The 25,797-nt window shown below is 41.9% G+C and overlaps 2 protein-coding genes across 2 annotated transcripts in view; one reads left to right on the top strand and one right to left on the bottom strand.

Annotated features, from left to right (window-relative positions):
- Positions 1-25,797, top strand: part of tpd52 (tumor protein D52) — a 327,212-nt gene that overhangs the window by 54,144 nt on the left and 247,271 nt on the right. The window lies entirely within an intron of this gene.
- On the bottom strand, positions 13,382-14,533 carry LOC308095676 (chemerin-like receptor 1; the record flags this gene model as incomplete). The annotated part of the gene is made up of 1 exon (XM_080442720.1): positions 13,382-14,533. The coding sequence occupies exon 1, from the start codon at positions 14,528-14,530 to the stop codon at positions 13,382-13,384; it is 1,149 nt and encodes a 382-aa protein (XP_080298846.1). The 5' UTR covers positions 14,531-14,533.

Here is a 25,797-nt window from a genome sequence, read left to right on the forward strand (position 1 = left end):
GGTGCAGGCAACAAGTCTAATTTCTACTGTAGCCGGGTAGAAACTGCTCAGAAATCGGGTGTTCAGGCATTTGATAGGCTACTGTGCCTTTGGAACAGACAAGGAGCCAATGAAGAATGGCTTTAAAGCAGTGCTGGCTGTCCCACTGGCCACTGGACACAAGGCTCTTGGGACAAAGCAGCTATAAGCTTCATGTGTGGTACAAGTGTTCCCCTGCTGGCTCATCATTCACATAGCAGGACCACTTGATCAGCTGACATCTGAGCTCATCCCAGCCTTACTCTCCTGACCCTGACCAGCTCCCTCCCTCCTCCTCCAACGAACCACTGCTGGTTTGATCCTACAAGAACCCTGAATAATGCTGGTTTTAACCATGGTGTTATTCCTACCAGGATATAGCTAGGATATAGTTATAACTACAGCAATGTTTTAGGAACGCAATGTTCTGTTATAAATGCATTTTTTACAACTAACCCCACCTGCTACACCTAATCCCTCTTTTCTAATTGTAACCGTACCTCTAAAAAATCTTTGTTAAACGTGAAAACAACATTTGTATTGTGTGGTGCCCAGGAGACCATTTCTCAATGGTCGATTTCTCAAGTTCTACTTGGGGGACATCTATGCGTCCTCCTAAGGATAGTTATAACTCTCTCTCTCTCACACACACACACACACACACACACACACACACACACACACACACACACACACACACACACACACATACACACACACACACACACACACACACACACACACACACACACACACACACACACACACACACACACAGAGGAACTGAAGTTAGTGTAAGTTAAGTATTCTTCAGAAAACAAACCCTGAAGTGTCAGCTCCCTAGACAGTCATATCTAATTTACAGAATGTGTGAATGGAGTGCGGTTTGCACCCTATCATCGAGGCGAGGGGAATACCTCGGGTCCAACATATGCCGGCATTATAAATAAAATAAATTGTACTAGCGCACATAACACTGCATAGAACATTACACGCCCCTGGTTTGACTGAGGTATACTATCATATCGCCTACCATGTATCTCCATGGTTCAACTTGGAGATTTGAACGCAGCGCGTTGTGTATGAGCTTGTAGATCGGAATGTATTTGAAATTGTCTTAAACATTTTGAAAGTGTTATGACCCTGGCCTAGGGGTGCCAGGGAACATAGCAAAAAACAGAGGAGATGCAGTCTACAAAGTACATTTGTATTTAATAAATAATCCAAAACAAATAAACAAATAAAGGCTGACCAGATGAGGTGTGGAAATCAGTAAAGTCAGTAGTGTAATGTGTGTATGCGGGAGCGGATTGTGTAGTGTGGGGGAGAGTGTTGCATGTATTAACATAAATGTTGAAGAAGGTGCATAGTGGTGAGGTGCAAACATCTAATTTACAGTCGAAGGACTGGGGAGACAGGATTTTCAAAAGAGAGGTGCTCCCGAATTACACTGATGGCCATCACCCTTCTCCCCAAGTCCTATTAGTGCAGCAGATTAGTGACACAATCGCAAGATGTCTGTCGCATCAAATGTTTTTCAGTGTAGAACTTGAATGCCTGAACATATTTTAATGATCTAGTTATCAAAATGTATGTATTTTGACCTGATGAAATTCAATGGTGACGATAAAAATTCAATATAATGATTTTCGACTAAAATTCACAAAGTTTCAACCAGATGTAGAGTAAGCAGTCTTTTGATCTACATTACAATGTTGTAATCAATGTCAATTAGTTGACATTCTTTTTTATAAGAGAGGGATGTCAAAGCACAATCAGGGCACACTGGTGACATCAATGCTGTGAGACTCAGCATGAGGTTCAGTGTCGGCGGTATAGTGTAGGCTACTCACACTGTAGTTGTAGTCTACTAACTGTAGTTATAGTATAGTTTAGTGTCCCAAATGTTATCTAATTAGCCCTGTATGTACACCAACTCAGGGCCGGCCACTGGCATAAGCAGTCTATGCGGTTGCTTAGGCCCACAACCACTAGGGTTAGTTAGTTAGTTAGTTAGTTAGTTAGTTTTATTTCAGTCATGATAAATAAAACAGTTGAACATATAATACAACTTTTTAAACAAAACAGTTGAACATACAGTACAACTTAGTCAACAAGACAACTTAGTCAACAAGATGACTATTTGAACGAACCACCATTACCATTTAAAATAAATTATCATAGTATCATAAGAGCAAACAAAACAAAACTAACTAACACAGAGCTTCAAATATTGCATTTCAAAACAGACAAAACAAAAATAAACAACATTTTGGTTTACATTTGTTTTTCAGACGTAAACAATTTGTATGTACCTTTTACTAATTATATTATAACAATATCTTCTATCACTAGTTATAGAATTTTCATTATTATTTTGGGGGGCCGCCGGCCGGGGAGCCTGTCAGTGTCATAGGCACAGAAATTGTTCATACTAATTGAGAAACCTGTGAACATTCCCACCTCACACTCGGCCTTTCTTTCTTCAGTCATGTCTGGTGATAGCAGATCAGCGTTAGTAATTTCCAATGAAGATTTCTGCTCTTACACCTTCCTGGCACTAGACAGAGGGAACTAGCCCATGCAGGGTTGAGGAGATGCAGTGGTGTAAAGTAACTAAGTACATTTACTTAAGTACTGTACTTAAGAACAATTTTAAGGTATTTGTACTTTACTTGAGTATATCCAATTTCCAATACTTTTACTTCTACTCCACTACATCTCAGAGGCAAATATTGTACTTTTACTCCACTACAATTATTTGAAAACTTTAGTTACTAGTTACTTTTCAGATATAAATGATGATATTATGAAACGTATACATTAACTACTTCAGCCCTATTTTATATATAGGAAAATAGCCGATCTACAAGCTCACAACGCGTGAGCTTGTAGATCTGCTATTTTCAAACCTTTTAGTACTTTTACTTTTGGTACCTTAAGTACATTTTGATACCAATACTTTTGTACTTTTATCAAGTACATTTTGAATTCTGGACTTTTACTTGTAACAGAGTACTTCTACATTGCAGTATTGATACTTTTACTTAAGTAAAACATTTGAGTACTTTTCCCACCACAGCCAATATTCAATTAATTTGTATTATGTTATCAGCATATTCCATTCCATTTGACCAATGAACATTATTAGCAAGAGCTTTGTGACTAAATAACTATAGATCCGTTGGAACACAGGTAATTTTTTTTCCATTTCTTGAAAAGTAACAGTTTTGGACAAACAAGGTTTTTGGCTCGAAAGCGACGATATCAGGGTTACATTTCATAGGCTTCAGATGAACGGATTGGATTTTTAGTGCTGTGGAATGGAGATACAGTTTGTTTTCATTGGAGCTCAGCACATAAAAACCTCAAATAGTTTATCTGGATTGATGTCCTTCCTGCCAACGTAGCCAAAGTGAATCTTTAGTGTTCTGTTTAGAGAGTGAATAGCTTCAATGACATGGCTGTCACCATGTTGTTTACCACTTTGACAAATATTCGGTTTTATGTTCAAGGAAAAAGGGAAAGTTACGACCAAAAAGGCATGAAAATTCCTGGCCCAGGCACTCAAGGTAAGTTTGGAGAGTATAAAAGGTATTTTTTCAGGCCAAGGACCCCGCCCTTGGCTTAGAGAGACGAAGCAGGGACCCCCGGCTAGAACATGTGTTTTTGTTTGTGTTTGTTTTTTGGAGAAAGCCTTCGAAGCAACTTGACAAGAGCTAGCTCACCATTATTTGGCTGATTGTCTCATCAATGTCTGTTGACTGTTGAGAGAATTGAGACTAACTTGGAAATATTCCACAGTTGTTTCTTTTTGAGTGACTATGGGTTTAATAATAATAATAATCTTATCAAACTAAAATTTGGCACCCCTCCGTAGTAACTCTGAGGGCCTCCCTAGGGGTCTCGGACCCCCCCCCCCCTGTTAAATACCCATGAATTATACCAATTGACTATATTCACACGGCGGCCATTTTGCTCTCACATCATACAGTATTTGCGGGTTGGGAAGATGCCACCCCTAACCCCGGGTGGTATTATTTCATTAACTTAATAGCAAAATGGCCGCCTTGTGAATATGGTGAATGCTTGTCAGCTTGTCTTCAGTGTGAAGTGAAACAAAAGAGACATGGTCTCACTACACCAAGCCGATAAGCATTTGTGTATTTTAATGTACGTATCTAGCCCATTGAATTAAAGGCCTTTTATACTTTTCAAACCTATACCTGGACCTGGATTTCTTATGCCATTTGGTCACACATATATTTTTTTCTTGAATATTAGTCCCTTCCATGAGCACCGGTGGTTTGAGGGATACCAGTTAGCAGTCCTGTAACTTCTCTATTCAGTTGGATGTATTTGAGGTTCACTTCAACATGGTCTGGTGGTTCTAGGTTGTAATGGTTGATTCAGTTTGACCCAGCATTCCAAACATTGGACACACTCATACTGTAAAGCTTCACATTACTGTTTGCAGGGCTGTCAGCTGTCAAAAATGAAATCAATCAATAAAATAGCAAAAAATAGCAGTTCGATAAGCTCACTTCACTTCACATCGCATTCTTTGTTAGGTTCTATTACTAAATTATTGACTATGCTTGTATAATTCTAATTATCAACCTATTATAAGGCAGAAAACCAATGGTGGCACTGGGTGATCACACCAGCCTTGGAAAATGGTTTAATTCATGTACTCAAATGCTTTACCCAGCCCTGGTCTACTGGTTGTGGTTTTTGGAGTGGGCCACTGTGGCCCCAGTTTCACAGTGCTTACATCATCATCACATCATAATTTTCACTCCATGTAAAAATCTGTGTAAAGGAGTAGTTCACCCAAAAAATTACACGTTTTCTATCATTTACTCACCCCATGAAGCATTGAATTCATGGAGATTTGTTTGTTTTTGTCGCATTCCGAAGGCAATATTTGATTACCAGCGGAAGACTCAAAGGAGTCTCTTTGAGTCTCCTACCGGAAATAGGAGGGAGGCGGTATGAAGGACCTAAAGAATAATAGACTGTCAAAAACAAGAGGTGCATTCATCAGACTTAAAAAGACCTGGAGCTCCAAAAGCATCACAAGAAGAACCAAGCTAAGACTGTACAGGACACTAGTGGTGCCAGTGTTGCTATACGGATGTGAAACGTGGAAAATGAGCAAAGGGGACAACAAGGCAGTTGATGTGTTCCATAATAGATGCCTAGGCTACGAAGAATACTCTGTGTACATTGGCAAGATCACGTCAGTACTGAAGACCTGCTAGAAAGAGCTGAGATGAAGCCGCTGAGTGAGGAAGTGAAGCTAAGAAGATGGAAGATGATTGGACACATACTACGGCAGGACCACAACAACGACTGCAACATAGCAATGAGGAGGGAAAAGAAGAAAAGGAAGACCAAAAGAAGAAGCATGATGGAAATCATGGTCTGAAGTGAGGACTGCAGCAGCTGACCGTGAGAAGTGGAAGCGCTCTGTGAAGGCCTTATGTGCCACAAGGCACGAAGTGGATAGGTAACAGGTAACAACCGGAAATACACCCGGTCATCAAATTATTGGCTTAGGAATGCGTCAATAACAAACAAATCTCCATGAATTCAATGCTTCATGTGGTGTGTAATTGATATAAAATAAGTAATTCTTGGGTGAACTATTACTTTAAAGCTAAAGTAACTATGTCGATTGTCTTGCCCTGCCATTCACGTCCCAGTTTTGACGAACTCACACATGTTTGATAATACTTTACTCATCAAGACCCTGTTGTCAATAAAGCCACCAGCCATGGTTTTGTGTTTGGAGGAGGGAAGCCTGGCAAGGAGGGGGATGTTTGTTGCTGTACGTATTCATGCCAGGGTGGGGAATGTTTAACGGGTGGAGTAGGACAGAAGCACTACGGCCTCTCGGTGGGGGCTCCTCACTAGTGGCAGTTGAGGAGGTGAGCCAGTATAGGGTACAACAACAGTGGGAGGAAAATGGGTAAAAATAATTGGCTTCTCTAAATTATAAAATATATATATATATATACGGTAAGAAAACTTTCATCCACAAATAATTGACCTGAATTAATTTAACACTGTAATTGCCTGTGTATTATGTATGATGATTCCAACGAGGACTTTTTGGCTTGGACAGTAATGAGAATGCAGCTGAGTTTCTTGCATGCGTAGTTTTAATATCATTGCCATGTTCCCATAGTGGGTTGCACAATGTCCCTGTTTGGGGAACCAAGTGTAGGACGATGTATAGTCAGCATCGTCCCAGATAGCGTGTAAGCATAGTCACATCTAAATATATGTCTTTTAATAATACACATGAATGAAGTTTGACCCTGACACAAATGGAACCACTTAAAGCCTACAGTATATATAGGACTACTCGGTCCGCTCCTTTTATATACACCAAATCTCTTCCGTGAAAATATCAGATCTACAACCTCACACGTTGCATTGTGAGCTTGTAGATCTGATATTTCAAATCAAATTGTATTTATTATATTTCCGCAGTATGTTCGCTTATGACTTATTATGAATGGGGATGGTTAAAATGATCTAATCTCAAAGGGTATGAAAGGGTTTCAGCCTACACTTGGTCTGTCACCTCGCTGAAAAATGTGACATATTTATCAGGTCACCCGGTGACCAAAACAGGTGAGGCAAAGTGCGGTTGACCTTCACTTTCAAACGAGGTCAATTGTCTGTCAACACACACGAACGCTGCACACACACGCACACACACACGCATGCACGCACGCATGCTGCACACACACATGCAGTATCATGTCAGTATCATGGTCAGTATCATAGTGTCAGTGTCATGACATGACACTGACACTATGATACTGACCATGATATACTGACCATGATACTGACCATGATACTGACATGACACTGATTATGATACTGACACTATGATACTGACCATGATACTGACATGACACTGATTATGATACTGACACTATGATACTGACCATGATATACTGACCATGATACTGACATGACACTGATTATGATACTGACACTATGATACTGACCATGATATACTGACCATGATATACTGACCATGATACTGACCATGATACTGACATGACACTGATCATGTGATACTGACACTATGATACTGACCATGATATACTGACCATGATATAGGCCTACTGACCATGATACTGACATGACACTGATTATGATACTGACAATATGATACTGACCATGATATACCATGATATACTTACCATGATGATACTGACCATCATGTACCATCATGTCAGTATCATGCCAGTGTCATGGTCAGTATCATCACTTTCATGTCAGTATTGTGGTCAGTATCCCCACTTTAAGGAGCTGTGAGTGTCGAGATGTCCACTCATGCAGTACCGCTTCAGGACACCTGAGGGCAGCCAAGGACAAAAGCCCCAGCCTAATGGCTTCATTCCATCTCTCTCTCTCTCTCTCTCTCTCTCTCTCTCTCTCTCTCTCTCTCTCTCTCTCTCTCTCTCTCTCTCTCTCTCTCTCTCTCTCTCTCTCTCTCTCTCTCTCTCTCTCTCTCTCTCTCTCTCTCTCTCTCTCTCTCTCTCTCTGTATTCAATCCATAATAACAGACCCGCCTCAGGGCAGCGACTGAATGCTGTCGGAGTTGACTCTCATGGTTATGAATGGAGTGACCCTAGAGAGCAGGTGGCCATTTACTAGATCTATAGCCGCTGAAGACAGGCAGGATATCGATCAGCTCTGCGAGGACCTTTTTCTGGGGGGGGGGGGGGGGGATAGCCTACCTTGCCTTGAACTTGACATAATGAATAGATGTGTAGCTATGGGTGTGCGAAGCCACAAGCTATTTGATAAGGTTCAGCTTACAGTGGTGAAAGGTGCAGGAGAACTGGGCCCTGTGTACATTGATATACTGCCTATCTTTGTTGCTAAGGCTGGTTGAAGTCATTATTTGTGTTAGAATAAGTAAATAGCTCTATATTCTGATAGTAATCATTGCGATATTAGGGGACACTCTACATATATTTCCACTTGTAAACGCAGAAAAAAATGTCTTATACTTGAATTTAAAAATGTAGTCATATGGAGGACATGTGGAACCATGAGAAATACATACAGTATAGGCTATCATGCCATCTCAGTGTTTTTTTTTAAATATTTTAATAAAACACATTTTATTACACATTTCACCCATTTAAATGTCAGGCCCTGTCACAGACAAATGTGTGTTATGTTTGAATTGTTTCCTAATGAATTGTGTAAATACAATCCTATTCATCACATGTCTGTCAGTGTCCCTTTCATGCCCATATATGGAGATCCCTGATGTCATCAGTATATGCCCACTGTGAGCTTGTATATCTGCTATTTTTGAATATCCGAAAATTGTTAAGTGGTTAAAAGGATTGTGAGGCTATAAACTCATTTTGCTGGGGACCCCCTGGAACCACTCCAAGGACCCCTGTGGGTCCCCAGACCCCACTTTGAGAACCACTGCTCTAGTTGTAGTCTCTCAGCACAGAATGTCCATGTTCGAGTCCCATGTCTGCTCGACTACATTTTGAGGGAAAGCACCTGCAATGGGAATGTTATTATCAGTGGTGTAAAGTAACCAAGAACATTTCTTCAAGTACTGTACTTAAGTACCATTTTGAGGTACGCACGCATGTTGAAGTACTATGTGTCTAGTCAGGAGTTTTTACTTCTCCAAAACTGCACAGAGCTGGCTGACCATTTCAATGACGATGTCTGGGTTGTGAGCTGCACAGAATTTTAAAGTTCTATGCAAGGCCACAATGCACACGCCATTCACGTTTCTGTATGACAGAAAGCATTCTAAAAAATAATAATACACAGTATGGGGTCCTTCTTCATCTCTCTATCAGCTAGGGGGTCCTTGACCTGAAAAACGTTGAAGACACATCTACATAAAAGCGGAAATACGTCATCCAGGCGCACAAACCTACCCAACTATACCCCCAACCCTGTGAGACCGTGTTGGTGTGAAGGACAGTAGCAATTTAGGCAACATAAGTTAAACCAGTCTAGCAAAAGTGTGCATACTTCATATAATTACAAATATGAACGATAATGATTCATAGATAAGCCCTAATAAAAAGCCCGTCAACAGAACCTACTGTAGCAAGTTCACACTTTTGAGTGTTACTTGCATAGTCTAAATGTAAACCACACTTAACACCCACATATGTCTGAGAAACGTTTACATTTCCTTCTTCTGCTGCATGTTTTTAAAGGTGTTGCATAGCGAGTGCTGACGACTTTATTTGCTATTATCGTGCCTTTTATACTTGGAGACTGCCATGCTCAACTAAAACGTTTTCAGCGTTTTCAAACAAAGCGACCTAACCTACATTGTATTGAATGAGAGCAGGGTGGAGAGCAACTGTGGTTCAGCAAGACCGATATTTAAATTTGCAATTGCTCCTGTGAAAGCAAACAGGCAGGTGCTCAAGCTCTGGTTGGATCCTATGTGTGCACAGGTTACAGGTTAAACTGCATGCTACACAGGTCACGTTAAACTGTATGCTACACAGGTTACAGGTTAAACTGTACAGTATGCTACACAGGTTACATGTTAAACTGCATGCTACACAGACAGGTTACAGGTTAAACTGTACAGTATGCTACACAGGTTACATGTTAAACTGCATGCTACACAGGTTACAGGTTAAACTGTACAGTATGCTACACAGGTCACGTTAAACTGCATGCTACACAGGTTACAGGTTAAACTGTACAGTATGCTACACAGGTTACATGTTAAACTGCATGCTACACAGGTCACGTTAAACTGTATGCTACACAGGTTACAGGTTAAACTGCATGCTACACAGGTTACATGTTAAACTGCATGCAACACAGGTCACGTTAAACAACAGGTTACAGGTTAAACTATTGCTACACAGGGTTACAGGTTAAACTGCATGCTACACAGGTTACATGTTAAACTGCAAAAAATCCGGGCCTCTCTATCTGAGATTCCCAGGCTGAATTAGGGGCCCAGCACGTCCCTGGATGGATTCCATGTAATCTCTACATTGCATGCATGGCGCATATAATAGGCTATCGCATTGTAGATTAGTAGGCGATAATTCCAATATTCACAATACACTCCTCGTGTTTAAGCCTAACTGAATTATATATTTACTTGTATATAAATTGTATATATTTTTGGTACGACTTCTGCATTTAATTTGTCGCCAATACTTTGCCACGCTTTCTCCCTGGATCTATTTATTGTGGTCGCGTTTCCTTTCTTGCTTATTATACATTTTACTTCCTCCTCATATGATTCCATGAGCTGCTGCAGTGCTGCAGTTCAGCCACAGAGAAAAACGCTGCTCGAGTTTTGCTCCCCGCCGCCATGATTGGTCAAGTTGAAGGAATCTGCGCTCGAGTTCATGGTCTTTTATAGAAATACGTCGCCGCCCATTCAGCCTGGCTTCATTATCCTGGCTCGACACAGCCTGGCTTGACAAGGCCTAGCTCGACAAAGTCGCTCCTTTTCAGCCTGGCTTGGCGTTCATGGAACGGAATAAACCAGGCTATACGGACCCGACTTTGTCAAGCCTGGATTTGACTTAAGGCCAGGCTTATTTAATTCACCTTTCGTGAAATAGGGCCCTGTTTTATACGTAGGCTATTTGAAAATAGCCGATCTACAAGCTCACAACGCGTCGCATCGCGACGCGTTGTGAGCTTGTAGATCTGCTATTTTCAAACATTTGAGTACTTTTACTTTTAGTACTTTAAGTACATTTGGATACCAAAACATTTAATACCTTTTCCACCACTGATACAAACAAAAACTAGGTGACATTGCCTGTGTGAAGATGTGGTGTAGTGGTCTAATGTTTGGACTCCAAGCGCATGTTTGAGTCAAGACTACTGTAGTTAATTTTGAGAGAGTAATAGAATAGTGCAGTAGTAGAAACAGCAGGCATTCTATACATGGAAAGTTTGCTATAATAGAAGCCTTTGTTCTTGCATTAATACAAATAAAATAAAACATTTGAAATCTTGTTTGAAATGACCAACCGATGATGATATCTCTGAACTGTCCACAGCTCTCCCCTGAGACACAGACCAAGTAGACACAAATGGTATAATAAACATTAGTGAGGACCTTATATATAAAGATAGGTTGAAAATGGGTGAAGTCGTCCTTTAAATTAGGCATGCGCGGCAGTTGTTCTCTGTAACAGTTAAGGGGTTTCAGCTGTTCCCCAGCAACATGTCTTGCTAATAAAGCGTCACTGTATCTATATTTTTGTCAATGTATTTGATATTACCTTTATATTATTTAATAAATTATGCATTTCATCCTCTATTTATTGTCAAGCAAAAGAGGTAACAGGAGTATATTGAAAAGTGGAAATGGGTAAGTTTGTCTGTGGATTGTTTTTTAAAAATATTTTTTTAACCAAAGAAAAGTATATATGCGTCAATACTGAAGCTTGTAGATCTGCAATTTCCGTGTGACACTGTTGTATGACAAAGTATGAATTAAGCTTCAGTGTACGAATCTGATTAGAATCTAATTTCAAACCACTTAGGAATGTGATTCAAATCTGATTCATATAAATCAGGTAAAAATGCCAGAACATAGCTTATCTATAAGCTCACAGCACGTCTAAATGCTTGTAGATAAGTTATTTTCACTATACTTGATCTACAATGTTCATTATATTTGAAATAGGGCTTTAGTGGAATTTATAATTCAAAATGTATTGTTTTACCCCTTCCTATAAATGTAGTGGTGTCAAAACACTCTTTGAAATGTAATGGAGTGAAAGTCAAGAGTTAATAATAATATAAAAAAAAGGTAAAGTACACATACTCATAAGGCCTCATAAGAAAGATTTGTGTTTAAAACTTTCAGAAATTTCAAGATTCTTAAAGGTTTCATGACATTCAGTTTTACAACACATTAAAAGTATTTATCATGGTCCTTCAAACGTGTATTAAAAATCCACTCCAGTGATCCATGGAAGGATTTTTTCTCTCTGATTTCTAAAGCCTTTTCAACTGCAATGAAAAAATAAATCTTTGCCTGCGGGTGTCGCTGCTGAGCGATTTTGACTGTCAATCATCAACTCTGCTCTGATTATTTTGGGGGAATGACCCATATCGTTCATGTCAATGTGCCTTTAATTGATTTGGGGGAATAACCCATCATGTTTATGGAATGTCAATGTACAAAGCTATATGTGCTTTGGTAGCACAGTCGGAAGAGCTCTTGACTTCAGACCACAAGGTCATGGGATCGAAACCAGCACAGGAAACGCAACATCTGAGCAAACTACCTCTCACAGATTTACTAAACCTTTTCTCCTTTAAATGTCCATTGCCATTGACAATGCATTGGGCGCTTAAAGTTAAATATTTCAAAAACTGCAAAGTAAAAATCTCAAACATGCATGTGAACAGTAAGGTGGAATTTTTAAATTGTGAATCAAGTTTATTAGGTGAATAATATGAAGGAACAGCGAGGTTTTCAGATGTAAGTTTTAAAAGTTAAATATCTCAAAAACTACAAAACATTCAACATTTCAAAGATTCATTTTCAGGCAAACATGTCCACAGTAAGATGAACATTTTAAAGTTTGAATGGGTTTTCTAGGGGAATCATTATGGTACTGCAACTGTATACATACTTATCTCAATTACCCTTTCCAGGAACCTCAATACTCCGTCTCAGTCTTTGAGTCTCTAGTAAATATGTTTAAGTGTCCTTTATTGCATCACATTTTACAATAGAAGTGTAATTACATCAGCACCATTCAAACGTACGAATTGGTGTGTAGCTTGAAATGCAAATACCGTTGTATATGTGCCAAGTGCCAACAGTGTACACTGTTACAAATGAAGACAATAGACTTTTACTGTTGCATTACTGTTGCATTAATACTATTGTGTTAATGCTCATTGGTGAGCAATGTAAAACATCAATATATTAAAATGCATTGTCTCTTCACTTGTCTATACAGACAACTACATGTTTGTTAAATTAGTCAAAAAGAAAATTACAGATAGTCAAGCTTTCAACAACTCATTATGCCTTTATGGTATATTTAAGGGCATGAGAGACTCTTTATCAAAATGAATAGCCTTATTGAGTATACTTCTGTCCAAAGACAGTGGTTCTCAAACTTTTTCAAGTCAAGGACCCCCAAATTGATATGCATTTGGCCGTGGATCCCCATCTGAAAATATTTTTAAATGTATTTTCCAAGATTTTTCAAGATTTTAAAAAAAATGTGAAAAATAGCAGATGTACAAGGTCGCTGCATTGCCAGAAGTGACACACTATGAGCTTGTATATCTGCTATTTCTAAAGTACAAAATATGGATAAGGTGATTAAATGATTGTGGAACCATCATTTAAAGTGGTTAAATGATAATTTGTTGGAGAACCCCTCCCAGGACCCTCGGGGTCCCCGGACCCCGCTTTGAGAACCACTGGTCTAAGAGATGTGCCATTTTGTTTAAAAAAAGCTTGAGATGTAGATGTTATTTTACTTTCAGAGGGCCTCTCTTCACTGAGAGCATTTTCAATTTTGGAAACAAAAGAGTTCAGCAATCTCTGCTTAATGTCTTTGCCCATGAATGCATAGAGAAATGGGTTCATGCAACTGTTTGCACTTGCGAGAGTCACTGATATCTTTATTCCAGTTGACATGAATGTGTGGTCACTGGGGTTAATATCTAGTAAAATGAAGATGTGGTAGGGAAGCCAAGACATGACAAATGTGACTATCAGGGCAGTCATGACTTTGAAGGGCTTAGTGGACCTGGCCATCTTGTTGCTCTGTAGCCTGACAATGATAAGAGTATAACACACAGTTATGATTACAAGTGGCAATAGAAAGCCTAGAACAAATCGAATGACAGGAAGACTTATATTGCTGTTGGGTCGAACATTTTCAAAGTTGTTGTAACATTTAATAACCTGCTCATTGTCAGATGTAACATCACGAACCACTAAGGAGGGAATGCTCAGCAGCATAGAAAACAGCCAGGCAACAACTACTGCAACGGCTGCCCTTTTCACTGTACGATTGTTTTGGGCCCAGACCGCACGCACAACAGTCACACAACGGTCAACACTGATGAGTACCATTAGGAAAATGCTGCTGAACATGTTGAGGAACAAAACAAAGGAGGCGAACTTGCACATGAAAAGTCCAAAAATCCAAGATCCTGTTGCTATCTGAGTGATGTTGAAAGGGAGAGTTGCGCAGAAGATGAAGTCGGAGACGGCCAGGCTGAGGTACCACGTTGTGGTGACTGTCTGCTTTTTCATCTTGAAGCAAATAACCCACATGACCGCGCCATTCCCCACAATCCCTAGCAGGAAGATGATCACATTTATCACAACCAGAGTGACACACGATGCGTGGGTAATGCACAATGGTGAAGTCTTGTTGAGGCTGAATGGATCTGGATCCTCGTAGTCATAATCAATTTCATATTCGCTGGTAGGTAACGCTGATGGCACAGATGTCATGGTGCACTCCTACAGAAAAGGAAATACATTGATGTGTTCAAGTTAAAGCCTCACTATGTAAGATTTGTTTTAATGAATAAAATGTAATTTAGTCCAATCTGTATGGAGTATGTTAATACAATATAACTTATACAATTGGGGTGGTTGTATTTTGTCTCCCTGCTCTTCTATTGAGACATTTAGATTGTGTCAAAGGTCATGTCTAGGTGAGAAACTTCAAAGAAGGCTCCTTTACCTTGTATAGGTTCCCTGATTGTATTTACAGTAATATATAAACACTAAGCCATGTATTAGACACCATAACAACACAGCATAGTTACATATTTTTTTGGGGGTATGCATTTAGTAATAAATAAGACAAAAGTATAGTAATCACAACGTACAGTGAATATATTAATTGTAAGTACTGCAATAATACAGTTTTGAATGTCTTCACTTTCATAGTAAAGAAGAAAGAAAACTATGTAAATGAAAAGCACATCAGAGTAACTGAAAACTCAAGGTCAATATAGATTCATTAACTGTTGGTACTGTATTAACAACATTGAACACATAATGTACTAGCTTTGTATTCTGTCCAACTGGTATGATCGTATCATTAGAAACTATTGTGAACAATTTTCAGTTGTTGGGTGTAAATGATGCCAACTGTGTTGTTGTATTTAAAGCTGCACTATGTAACTTTCCTCTTCTACCCCAGATTTTAACCCGGTTTCCTGCGCAAGTGCTGAGTTTTTACCATTGAGCTAATAGACCCGGCCTGCTTGCTCAGGGGATACATTGAATCTTGACCATCGGTTCAAAATTCGTATCAGATCCTGTGTCTAGGTGAGACATGACCTTTGACACGATCTAAATGTCTCAATAGAAGAGCAGGGAGACAATACAACCACCCCAATTGTATGAGTTATATTGTATTAACTCTATAATACATATATACTCTACCATACAGAAAAATAACATTTTATTGATGAATGAAGGGGAGTCCCATCAAAACGGGCAAACTTCAAGCACACTCGAGCAAGGACTTAGTTATAAAGCCTTTGATATGTTGACTACATATTAAAAACAATAAAATGCCACTAGAGGCTGACTGGTTTCGACAACACAATGTCTTCCTCTGGGCGTGGCTATCCGGGTTAATAACATTGTATTCATTAAAAAAGTTACATAGTGCCGCTTTAATTGAGAATTTTGGTTCAGAGAAGTTCAGAGTTTAGCAATTGTGGGAAAACTGGTAACACTGATGAGAAAAAACGTCAGTGTTTCTGTGACATGGTGATTACAGTATCAGTCTCTATCTATTTCAAATAATGTTTTTTGAAACACAGGTAAAAAAAAGAAGCTTAATGAGGCTTAATGAGATCAAATAAAATGGAAAAATGTAATTGACCCAAAAGTGCAAACAAAAGTAGACATGTATTGTGCATAGGTGAAGGCCAGAATGAAAACAAACCGAGAGATTCCTGCACACTGCTGATATATTAGCAATTTAAATAGGACAAATAATAATAATAAGTAGGCCTACTGTAAGTTCACTCACCTCACACACTGCCCGTTGAGAGTAGATCTGGGTATGCAGTAGAAAGAAGAAGTCTCTTACCATTTATACTAAGTTCTCAAATTCAGTCCACAGCTAGGGGTGGGGTGAATACCGATCCATATCTTTCGTCATCACGTCAGCCGTCAGTTGTGTCTCAACTTGCTCCGTTTCCTGGGCAACCAGGGTTGTGGTGACATTTATGCACAATGTTTATAACGACAAATCCGTGAGGCAACGAGGTTAACCTGGGCCCTATTCCACGAAAGGTGAATTAAATAAGCCTGGCCTTAAGTCAAATCCAGGCTTGACAAAGTCTTCCATGAACATCCAAAAACCGTTCGAGACGTCGTATCTGATACGTTGACACGCATCTGATACGCTGCTGGGGGGGGGGGGGGGGGCAGCAATAGGCTACAATCAGCAAGAATGTGGTCTGTCTGACTAGTCTGACTCGAGGTGATGGCTTATCATATGCGTGGCTATTGTTCTTGAGGTGATAAATGGCTACTGGCGAAGGAATTCACACATAAACTCAACGACCTGCCATTCACTTCATTGAACGTAGGTCACTGAATTGAGTAGGCTACTTCATTAGTATTCAAAGTGCGCGTCATAGAGCACAGCAAAATCTTGAATCTTCAACACTTTGTGTCTTCAATGCCAAGTTAACACTATTATTCTGTAAAAGATACAGGAATGCTCGCTGTTAACACAACACTGCTATTATATCCAAGCCTAACCAGCATTTATTTATAACAATCCTTGCACTATTCTATGGTAATAATAATCCATGCTTTGCATTGAAAATGCATCTAATGCTAAAAGCAGCTCCGAAGTGGTTGAGTTACAGGGTGATTAACATTAGAAACAGTAGAAAATCAGTACAAAGCATATTGTACTCAGTTTACTGTGAAACTGGGCCTGGGTGGGCCTGGCCGAGTTTTATTTTTACATTAATTCATTATTTACGCGCGCGCGTGCCTTGCGTGTGGGAGAAACTAGGCAGGGAATGGTTATCGTATACCCTCCAAAAAAATCTAAAACACACCACTGCGTATTCCTGTAAAAGACCTTGAAAGTCGATAGCAGAATACTTGAACTTGACCAATCATGGAGTCCAAAACCAGAGCAGCGTTCTTCTCTGTGGCTGAATAGCAGCACTGCAGCAGCTCATGAAATCACACAAGGAAGTAGCCCTGAAACATGACTGTATGACAGTCATGGTGCCGAGTCCCCCTGGTCTAAAGTTGTGTTCGATTTTTTCACATTGCCATCTCTCACATAAACATAAACGTTCAGATTTCAAATATAAAGTGCTTACCACCGAGCCACGGATGTTACAAGGCGATGCGGACCACGATGAGTACCCGTATCTCCCGTATTGTTCAATAAAAAGCATTTTAATCCCATCGCCGGCCATTTTTTTTTTTTGGTAATGTATCAGAGTGCAATACACCTCCCAACCATTAGTGTCGCATGGTTGAAAGTACGGGAGACAATTTGGAGAAAATGGCCGGCGATGGGATTAAAATGCTTTTTATTGAACAATACGGGAGATACGGGTACTCATCGCGGTCCGCATCGCCTTGTAACATCCGTGGCTCAGTGGTAAGCACTTTATATTTGAAATCTGAACGTTTATGTTTATGTGAGAGATGGCAATGTGAAAAAATAGAACACAACTTTAGACCAGGGGGACTCGGCACCATGACGCTTGTATACAAGCGTCATGTGAACCATGGCTAACAAGGAAGTAAAATGTATTTAAGCAAGAAAGGAAACGCGACCGCAATAAAGAGATACAGGGAGAAAGCGTGGCAAAGTATTGCAAGCATGTGTGTGTGTGTGTGTGTGTGTGTGTGTGTGTGTGTGTGTGTGTGTGTGTGTGTGTGTGTGTGTGTGTGTGTGTGTGTGTGTGTGTGTGTGTGTGTGTGTGTGTGTGTGTGTGTGTGTGTGTGTGTGTCGTGTGTGTGTGTTTGCTACGGGACGGGACGGGGGGGCAACGGGACGGGGGGTGAGTCGTGACCGCGACGGGACGCACAGAGGGGGGGGGGGGCGATAACCCCACATTTGCAAGACCACTTTGGTAGAGGTTTGGGTTGTGTAGTTACCTTGCCATCATGATGTAACTCCAAAGGTGGACAAGAAATAAAAAATAATTTCTCCATACTAGAAATTGATAATTTAAAATATGCTCCTCATTGACTTACATTCAGTGAAGAGGCTCTTTTAAACCCGTAACTAATAATTTATATATATATAATATATATATATATATATATATATATATATATATATATATATATATATATATATATATATATATATATATATATATATATATATATATATATATATCAGACTTTTTTAAATTATTAAAACAAATCTGTAATATATTATCAAACATCTAACAACAATATGAACTATAGTGTTAACAGAGTGACAATGACATATCACATGAGTCATTGTGAAACCATTATGATTCATGGTCACACACTATTTCAGTAACATAATTAATTTGATTATATCTTATTGTATTTATTTCATTTTATTTGAATGCAGGGTCATTAAAATGAGTCCATATACAAACACATGTTTTGAATTAACTGTGGAAAAACTTGAAGAACATTGGTTTTTTCCTGACCAGGCTAACTTCACAGCTAAATTACCATGGTAACTAAGGTAGGCTTGCTTCAATTCTCTTTCGTGGAATCGAGTCATGGCTAAACTTAGCCAGGGTGAACTGGCTAAGGTAATCTTCAAGATAATTCAGCTTTCATGGAACCGATTCATCCCTATTCCTGGCTAAATTAAGCCAGGATAGGTGAGCCAGGCTTTAGCTCTAATTCACCTTTTGTGGAATAGGGCCCTGCTATCTAATATTGTTGACATACCAGAAGGAGCCCATCAGACCAAAACAACGTTGCAGGCTGCCTGATGGCACAGTCACTCCCATGTATTCACACTTACAAATGGAAAATGTCACACTTTAGAATCTATCAATCTAATTTTGTACCATTTTCTGATGGATCTAAGGTTTAGATCCATCAGAAAATGGTACAAAATGAGACCCATCAAGGACATTTCAACAACAAGGCAATAAAGTCCTTTACATGAAACATTGAGCATCAAGACACGGAGCAAAACTAGAAAAGTGCTCCTTGGAGGGCAGATCTCCACCAGGTTGGGTTTGCCTACCCAGAGCTGTGTCAGTTCTGGGGTTAGCCCCTTAAACCCCAGCATCCGCATTGAGCATAGAGCCCTGAGGGACTCCACTAGACCATGGGTTGAAGTGGTAAAGCCACCAGGACAGAAGGAGGCTGTGGGGGTCAGGGGTCATCCACATGTACGTACACAGACAGATGTGTCTGTGGCAAGACATTTGTCTGCGTCCATGTCCGTGGCTATTTTGGTTATAATGTCTACATATTAACTATCCCAGGGGTCTTCAACAGGGGGTCCGGGACCCCTAGGGGGTCCTCACAGTTACTACAGGGGGTCCGCCAAATCTTTGTGTGACATGATTTTTTTGTTTTTACATTAACCACTTGAACCGTATCATCCACTTTAGCCAAAAATAGCAGATCTACAAGCTCAAAACGCCTCGCGCTGCGTTTTCTCTCTCTGGAACGCTTTTGAGTTTAATCTTGAAACACAATTGTATACAATTATAGAGGGGGTCCCTGCTTCATCTCTCGCTCAGCGAGGGGGTCCTTGGCCTGAAAACGTTGAAGACCCCTGCCCTACATCCTCCTGGTGGGGGCTCCTCACTGGCAGGTGAGTCAGTAGGATACATCAGCAGTGACAACACAGAAATGTGTGTCGGGAAGAATTAAATGGAATAACAACTAAATTCGGGAGAAGAAGGGGGTAAAAAATTATTGCCTACAAAAAAAATAAAAATAAAAAGAAATGGGAATAAAAACAAAATGTATATGAGTTTGATGAAGTTGATTCATCTCTGGAGAAGTTGTGTCCCTAGAGGCCTGTGTGAGTCAATGCATCGCTGGTTTCACTATGAAGTAGAAGTAGAGCCTTTTGCGTCATTCAACATTCTGACTAGTGATTCTGTATGGAATCGGATCACTGCCAATACTCCTAACTTCAAATAAAGGTTTCAGAACCTTGAAAACCTTTTTTGCAAGACTGAAAACTCGTTTTGAATCTCTGAAAAAAGTGTTGAATCTCTGAAAAAAGTGTTGAATCTCTGAAAAAAGTGTTGATAGGCCGAAAAAAAAATTCAAAACTCTGAACAAATATTTTACAGTGTTTCGCCAACACATTTTCAGAGTTTCAAATTTGTCACAAACACACTTTCAGAATATGCATTTTGGCACTGTTCTCCCTGGGTATTATTTTGTTTTACATGTGTGAAACCTTGTAAACTCCTGACTTAAAATAAAGGGTTCAAAAGGCTTGAAAATAATTTCAAGACTGAGAACTGGTTTTGAATCTTTGAAAAAAGTGTTGATAGGCTGAAAGTGTTTCTCAAATCCTTGCAAACACATTTTACAGTGTTTCGTCAACACCTTTTCAGAGTTTCAAATTGGTCACAAACACACTTTCAGAATATGCATTTTGGCACTGTTCTCCTTGGGTATTATTTTGTTTTCCATGTTAGAAACCTTTTAAATGGGAATCGTTTTTGAAACTAGCAACTTTATTGTTGAAAGACTGAAAAAAAAAATCAATGGTTAAACTTTATTTTGAAACTGTGATTTAGCGTCACACACACAGCAGCACATTCTCCTCAAATCTCTGAACACACACACACACACGCGCGCGCGCACGCACACACAGCAGCAGCGGCGGCAGAGGCATGCCATAAGTGTTGAAACTCTGAAACTGCTACTCGAAACCTCGCAGGGAGGCGGGGGGGAGCGGAGGCGGGACCAGAGGCGGGGCCGTTTGAAGTCCATTCCATTCGCTCCAAATGACACACTTCAGTTTTATTCATGGTTTACACAGGAAATAATGAACTGATTACAATAATGTAAATTCTCTCAAATCAGTAACAGGTAGGTGATACATATGCCCATCAAATATGGTTTTATTGAAAGGCAATCCAGGTACCAACATTCGGGGAATATCTGACGGCTTGGAGCGCCTCAGTGCGGCTGCAGAGTTCATCTTGGAATTTGTCATTACAATTTTACTGTAATCCACATTCCTAAACCCCCCCACTCCTACACCCCCCCCCCCCCCAAAGGGACCCCCCCCGAACCCCCCCCCCCCCCCCTGGCCCAAGGGGTCACTCATAATAATTCTATATCAGCATATTTTGTGCATTCAAACAGAACAGTTGAGATTTCATTTGGCCAGATCTCTGGCAATTGTACTTGAATTCTTATAATTTTAATGTTTATATGGTCTTTCAAGTTTATATTTTCATTTGGTATCAGTCATGAATTTATTAGAATGTATTAGAATTCATTTTCTCTATTGATATCAAGCCGGATTTTTCCACGTAAGTGCATGCTGTAACATAATAATACACAACGTGTACTGTACATATATATAGCCCACTAGGCTAACATTTTTGGGGGTTTTAGCTATGGACCCCCAAGCTCTAAGCTCCACCTTGGCGCCGCTAATGGAGCAGTTTCAGAAAAGAAAAATGAAAAAAATTAAACCGAAAAAAAGGCCTGTCTGTCTGTCTGTCTGTCTGTCTATAAATCTATTTAAATATCTATCTATCTATCAAACTATCTATCTCCAGCATGTTGTTCAACAAATAGCAGATCTACAAGCTCACAACAACTGTTATTGTGAGCTTATCTGCTATTTTCAAATAGCGTATGTATAAAATATGTCTGAATTGGTTAGTGATTCATAATATAATCATTTATATCTGCGAAGTGTAGGATTATTATAATTATATTACAATTAAAGTAAGCGCATCGGTTAGTGTGATTGGGTCTGGGTCTGTCTGTCTGTCTGTCTGTCTGTCTGTCTGTCTGATGCGTATACTATTCATGTGAGATGTGACAAGTGGGTTAATTAACGAGAAAACATCTGAGAAACCTGCAGCAGGTAGGTAGCATAGTAGGCCTATACGTGATGATTACTGACCCTGACCCGTCAATCAACGTGCGCGCAACAGTGAGCTGTGACAGAACATCAACATTAATGTAATAATAATAATAATAATAATAGTAATAATAATAATAATAATAATAATAATAATAATAATAATAATAATAATAATAATAATAACAATAGCGTAATAGTAGTTGTGTTGTGTATGAGTGTACCGTTGTGTTTACGACACTAGACCGTAAAGTGTGACTGCTCTGTTGTTGTACCGGCTTGTAACGTGCGTTGCCAGCGTACATGTTTGTTACCCAGTAAAGACGGACCTATAAAGCTCACCCTTCTAGTAGCGTGCCTTATTATGTGGATATAACATTGACGACGAGGATGGAGATGACTTTCTCACCGCCTCCCGCTTTCTTATCGTTCCCGGGCGAGCCTCCTGTACCATGGACTCGCCGGCTGGGGTCGTTCGAGACCTACATCACGGCTCTGGGACTCACGGACGTAAGCGATGCACGGAAAAGGGCCATCTTAATCCACTGCCTGGGCACAGAAGGACAGCGGATATTCACCACTCTTGGGACCGCCGAAAAATATGCAGACTGTGTCACATTACTGTCTGGACATTTTGCAGCCCCACAAAGCGTTATCCTCCGTAGGATTTTGTTTCGCCAGCGCCGACAACGTGCGGGTGAGTCAGTTCACCAATATGTGGCCGATCTGAGGGGTTTGGCCAGCCTGTGCAAGTTTGAAGCATTACAGGACGAAATGATTAGAGACCAGCTAGCCGAGCACACAAACAACCCAAAGGTTCGTGAGAAATTGATAATGTCCCCAGATGATCTGACTCTCCATAAGGCTGTGGAAATAGCTTTTCAACTTGAGACAGCAGAGGGGTTTGCCAGGCAATTGGCTTGCGCCTCATCTCCACTGCCTGCACTCACAGCACAGCAGGTCGAGTCCCCATCGCGTTCAGCTAGCCCTGATCCTCTCCAGGACGCTTCCCACATAAACTATGCTGGACGACAGCGCCCCCCAGGTCAGCGCTGCAGTAACTGCGGCTCATCATCACATGCTTCCAGAGCCCAAAACTGTCCCGCCAGGGGCCAGCGTTGCCAACGTTAACGGTAAACAAAACCATTTTTCCAAGGTTTGCCGTTCTGCCCCGGCCACCACCCCACGGCAGCCTTTCTCAGCTACTGACCCTGCACCCACGACTACTATACACTCTGTGAGTGCTGCTCGCCGGCCGTTCAAGGTGTGTACTGTGGAGCTTGATGGCGTGTGCCTGCCGTTACTGCTCGACACTGGGGCTAACGCGTCCCTCTTGAATGCGGCTACAGTCACACAATTTTTCCCACACCACACGCTTGCTGCGCCGTCCAAAGTGCCCCTCAAGGGTTATGGTAATTCCAAAATTAACATTGTGGGCACCTTCAGCTCCGCGGTGCGCTATGGCACTAAGACTGTTTCCTCTTTCACATTCCAAGTGGCAAGCCACGGTGCTAACCTCATGGGCCTGGACTTGTTCACTGACCTAGGTTTTGTGCTCATGGATTACAGTGGGCTCACTATCCACCATGTTGATTCACTGTGGCCCCAACAATGGCCTGGACTGTTCGCTGGGCTGGGTTGCCTCACTGCCTTTAACCACCAGCCCCTCCTCAACCCTGATGTACACCCTGTCATCCAGCCCCTGCGACGCGTTCCTCTTGCCCTGCGCGACGAGGTGGCTGGAGAGCTCAACAACCTCTTGGAGGCAGGCATAATTGAGCCAGTCAACGCGGCACCATGGATCTCGAATCTGGTGGCTGTGCGGAAGAAGACAGGGAAGCTGCGCCTGTGCATTGATCTCAAGGCAGTTAACAAGGCAGTCATCCCCGACAAGTACCCGTTGCCTACAGCGGAGGAACTGACCACACAGTTCCATGGTTCTACCATATTCACAAAGCTGGATCTTCGGCAGGGCTATCTGCAGGTTCCTCTACACCCTGACAGCCGGAGTCTCACCGCCTTTGTCACACACATGGGGGTGTTTCGATACACGAGGATGCCTTTCGGACCCAGCTCGGCCCCCAGCTGTTTCCAGAAAATCATGGCCACCATACTAGCAGGCATCCCTGGGGTAGCGATCTATTTGATTGACATTGTGGTTCATGGCTCAACGCCTGCTGCCCACGACGAGCGCCTTCGCCGAGTCCTCCATGTCCTTGCCAGCCAGCACCTCACTCTGAACGGGGACAAATGTGTCTTCGCCGTGCCTGAGATAGAGTTTGTGGGGTTCCGCCTGAATGCCAAGGGGCTCCGTCCACTCCAGTCTAATGTGGAGGCTGTGCTACGCCTCCCTGAGCCTGCCTGTCCAGCCCAAGTGGCCTCGTTCCTCGGAATGACAGCCTACTACTTACGTTTTCTCCCTCAGTATTCGGCCACCACAGCCCCGCTGCGCGAGCTGTTGAAGAAGGACGCACCATGGGTTTGGACCCCCGCCTGTTCAGACGCCGTCCAGCAGCTCAAAGTCCAGCTCACCTCGCCACCCGTGCTCGCACACTTCGACCTCGCAAGCCCCACACTCCTCACCTGTGACGCCTCCAGCGCTGGGGGCTGTGCTGTCCCAGATCCATGCTGGCGTTGAGCAGCCCATCGCTTTTGCCTCTCGGGCTCTAACTCAGCAGAACAAAATTACTCAGTGGGGGAACGGGAGGCCTTGGCTTGCATCTGAGCGAGCGAGCGTTGGCATATGTACTTGTATGGCCGTTCCTTCACACTGCGGACGGATCACCAGGCCCTCACGGCTCTGCTCGCAACGTCTGGCACAGGGCATAGGCCACTCAGGATCCATCGCTGGTCGGAGCGGCTCCAGCAGTATAACTTCAGCCTGCAATTCACTCCAGGTCGTGACAACGTAGTAGCAGACCTACTGTCACGGGCAACCCCCGGCCCTTCTCCAGATCCTGGTCCTGACTCCGCTGAGCAGGGCCTCATCCAGATGCTCCACTCTCCACTCCAGCCTACAGTCTCACTCTAAGAGCTCCAGACAGCCTCGGAACAGGACCCGGTGCTCTCCCAGCTCCGCACTTTTATCCGCTCGGGGTGGCCCGCTAAGGTCCCAGACCAGCTGGTTCCCTTTCACTGGGTCAAGGACGAGCTGTCCTGCTGGAATGACGTCTGCATAGCCCGCGGCCTCTGCACCGTGGTGCCTGACTGCCTAAGACCATGTATCTTGACCATGGCCCACGAGGGTCATCTGGGCATTGTGAGGGTGAAGCAGCGCTGTCGTGACCTGGTGTGGTGGCCTGGCATTGACAGAGACATCAAGGCCTTAGTGAGGGACTGTACAGCTTGCCTTCTCAGTGGAAAAACCGGCCCACCCGCCCCGCCGCCGCTGCAACCGCTGCATTGGCCTGACAAGCCCTGGGAGCACCTCCAGCTCTACATCTGCGGGGAGCTTCATGCAGTCCCACACCACCAGCGTTTCATGGTGGTGGTGTACGACCTTCATTCCAAGTGGCCTGAGGTGCTCTCCACGGGGACTGTTACCACCCGCGTGGTGACTGAGTTCCTGGACTTGCTCTTCTCCCGCTGGGGGCACCCTACGGCCATCACGACGGATAATGGCCCCCAGTTTATCTCTGCGGAGTTTGCTGCCTTCCTGGAGGACAAGGGCATAAAGCACGTCCGTACATCATTC

Source organism: Gymnoscopelus braueri (assembly GCF_963280865.1).
Source record: "Gymnoscopelus braueri genome assembly, chromosome: 11".
Classification (NCBI taxonomy): Eukaryota; Metazoa; Chordata; class Actinopteri; order Myctophiformes; family Myctophidae; genus Gymnoscopelus; species Gymnoscopelus braueri.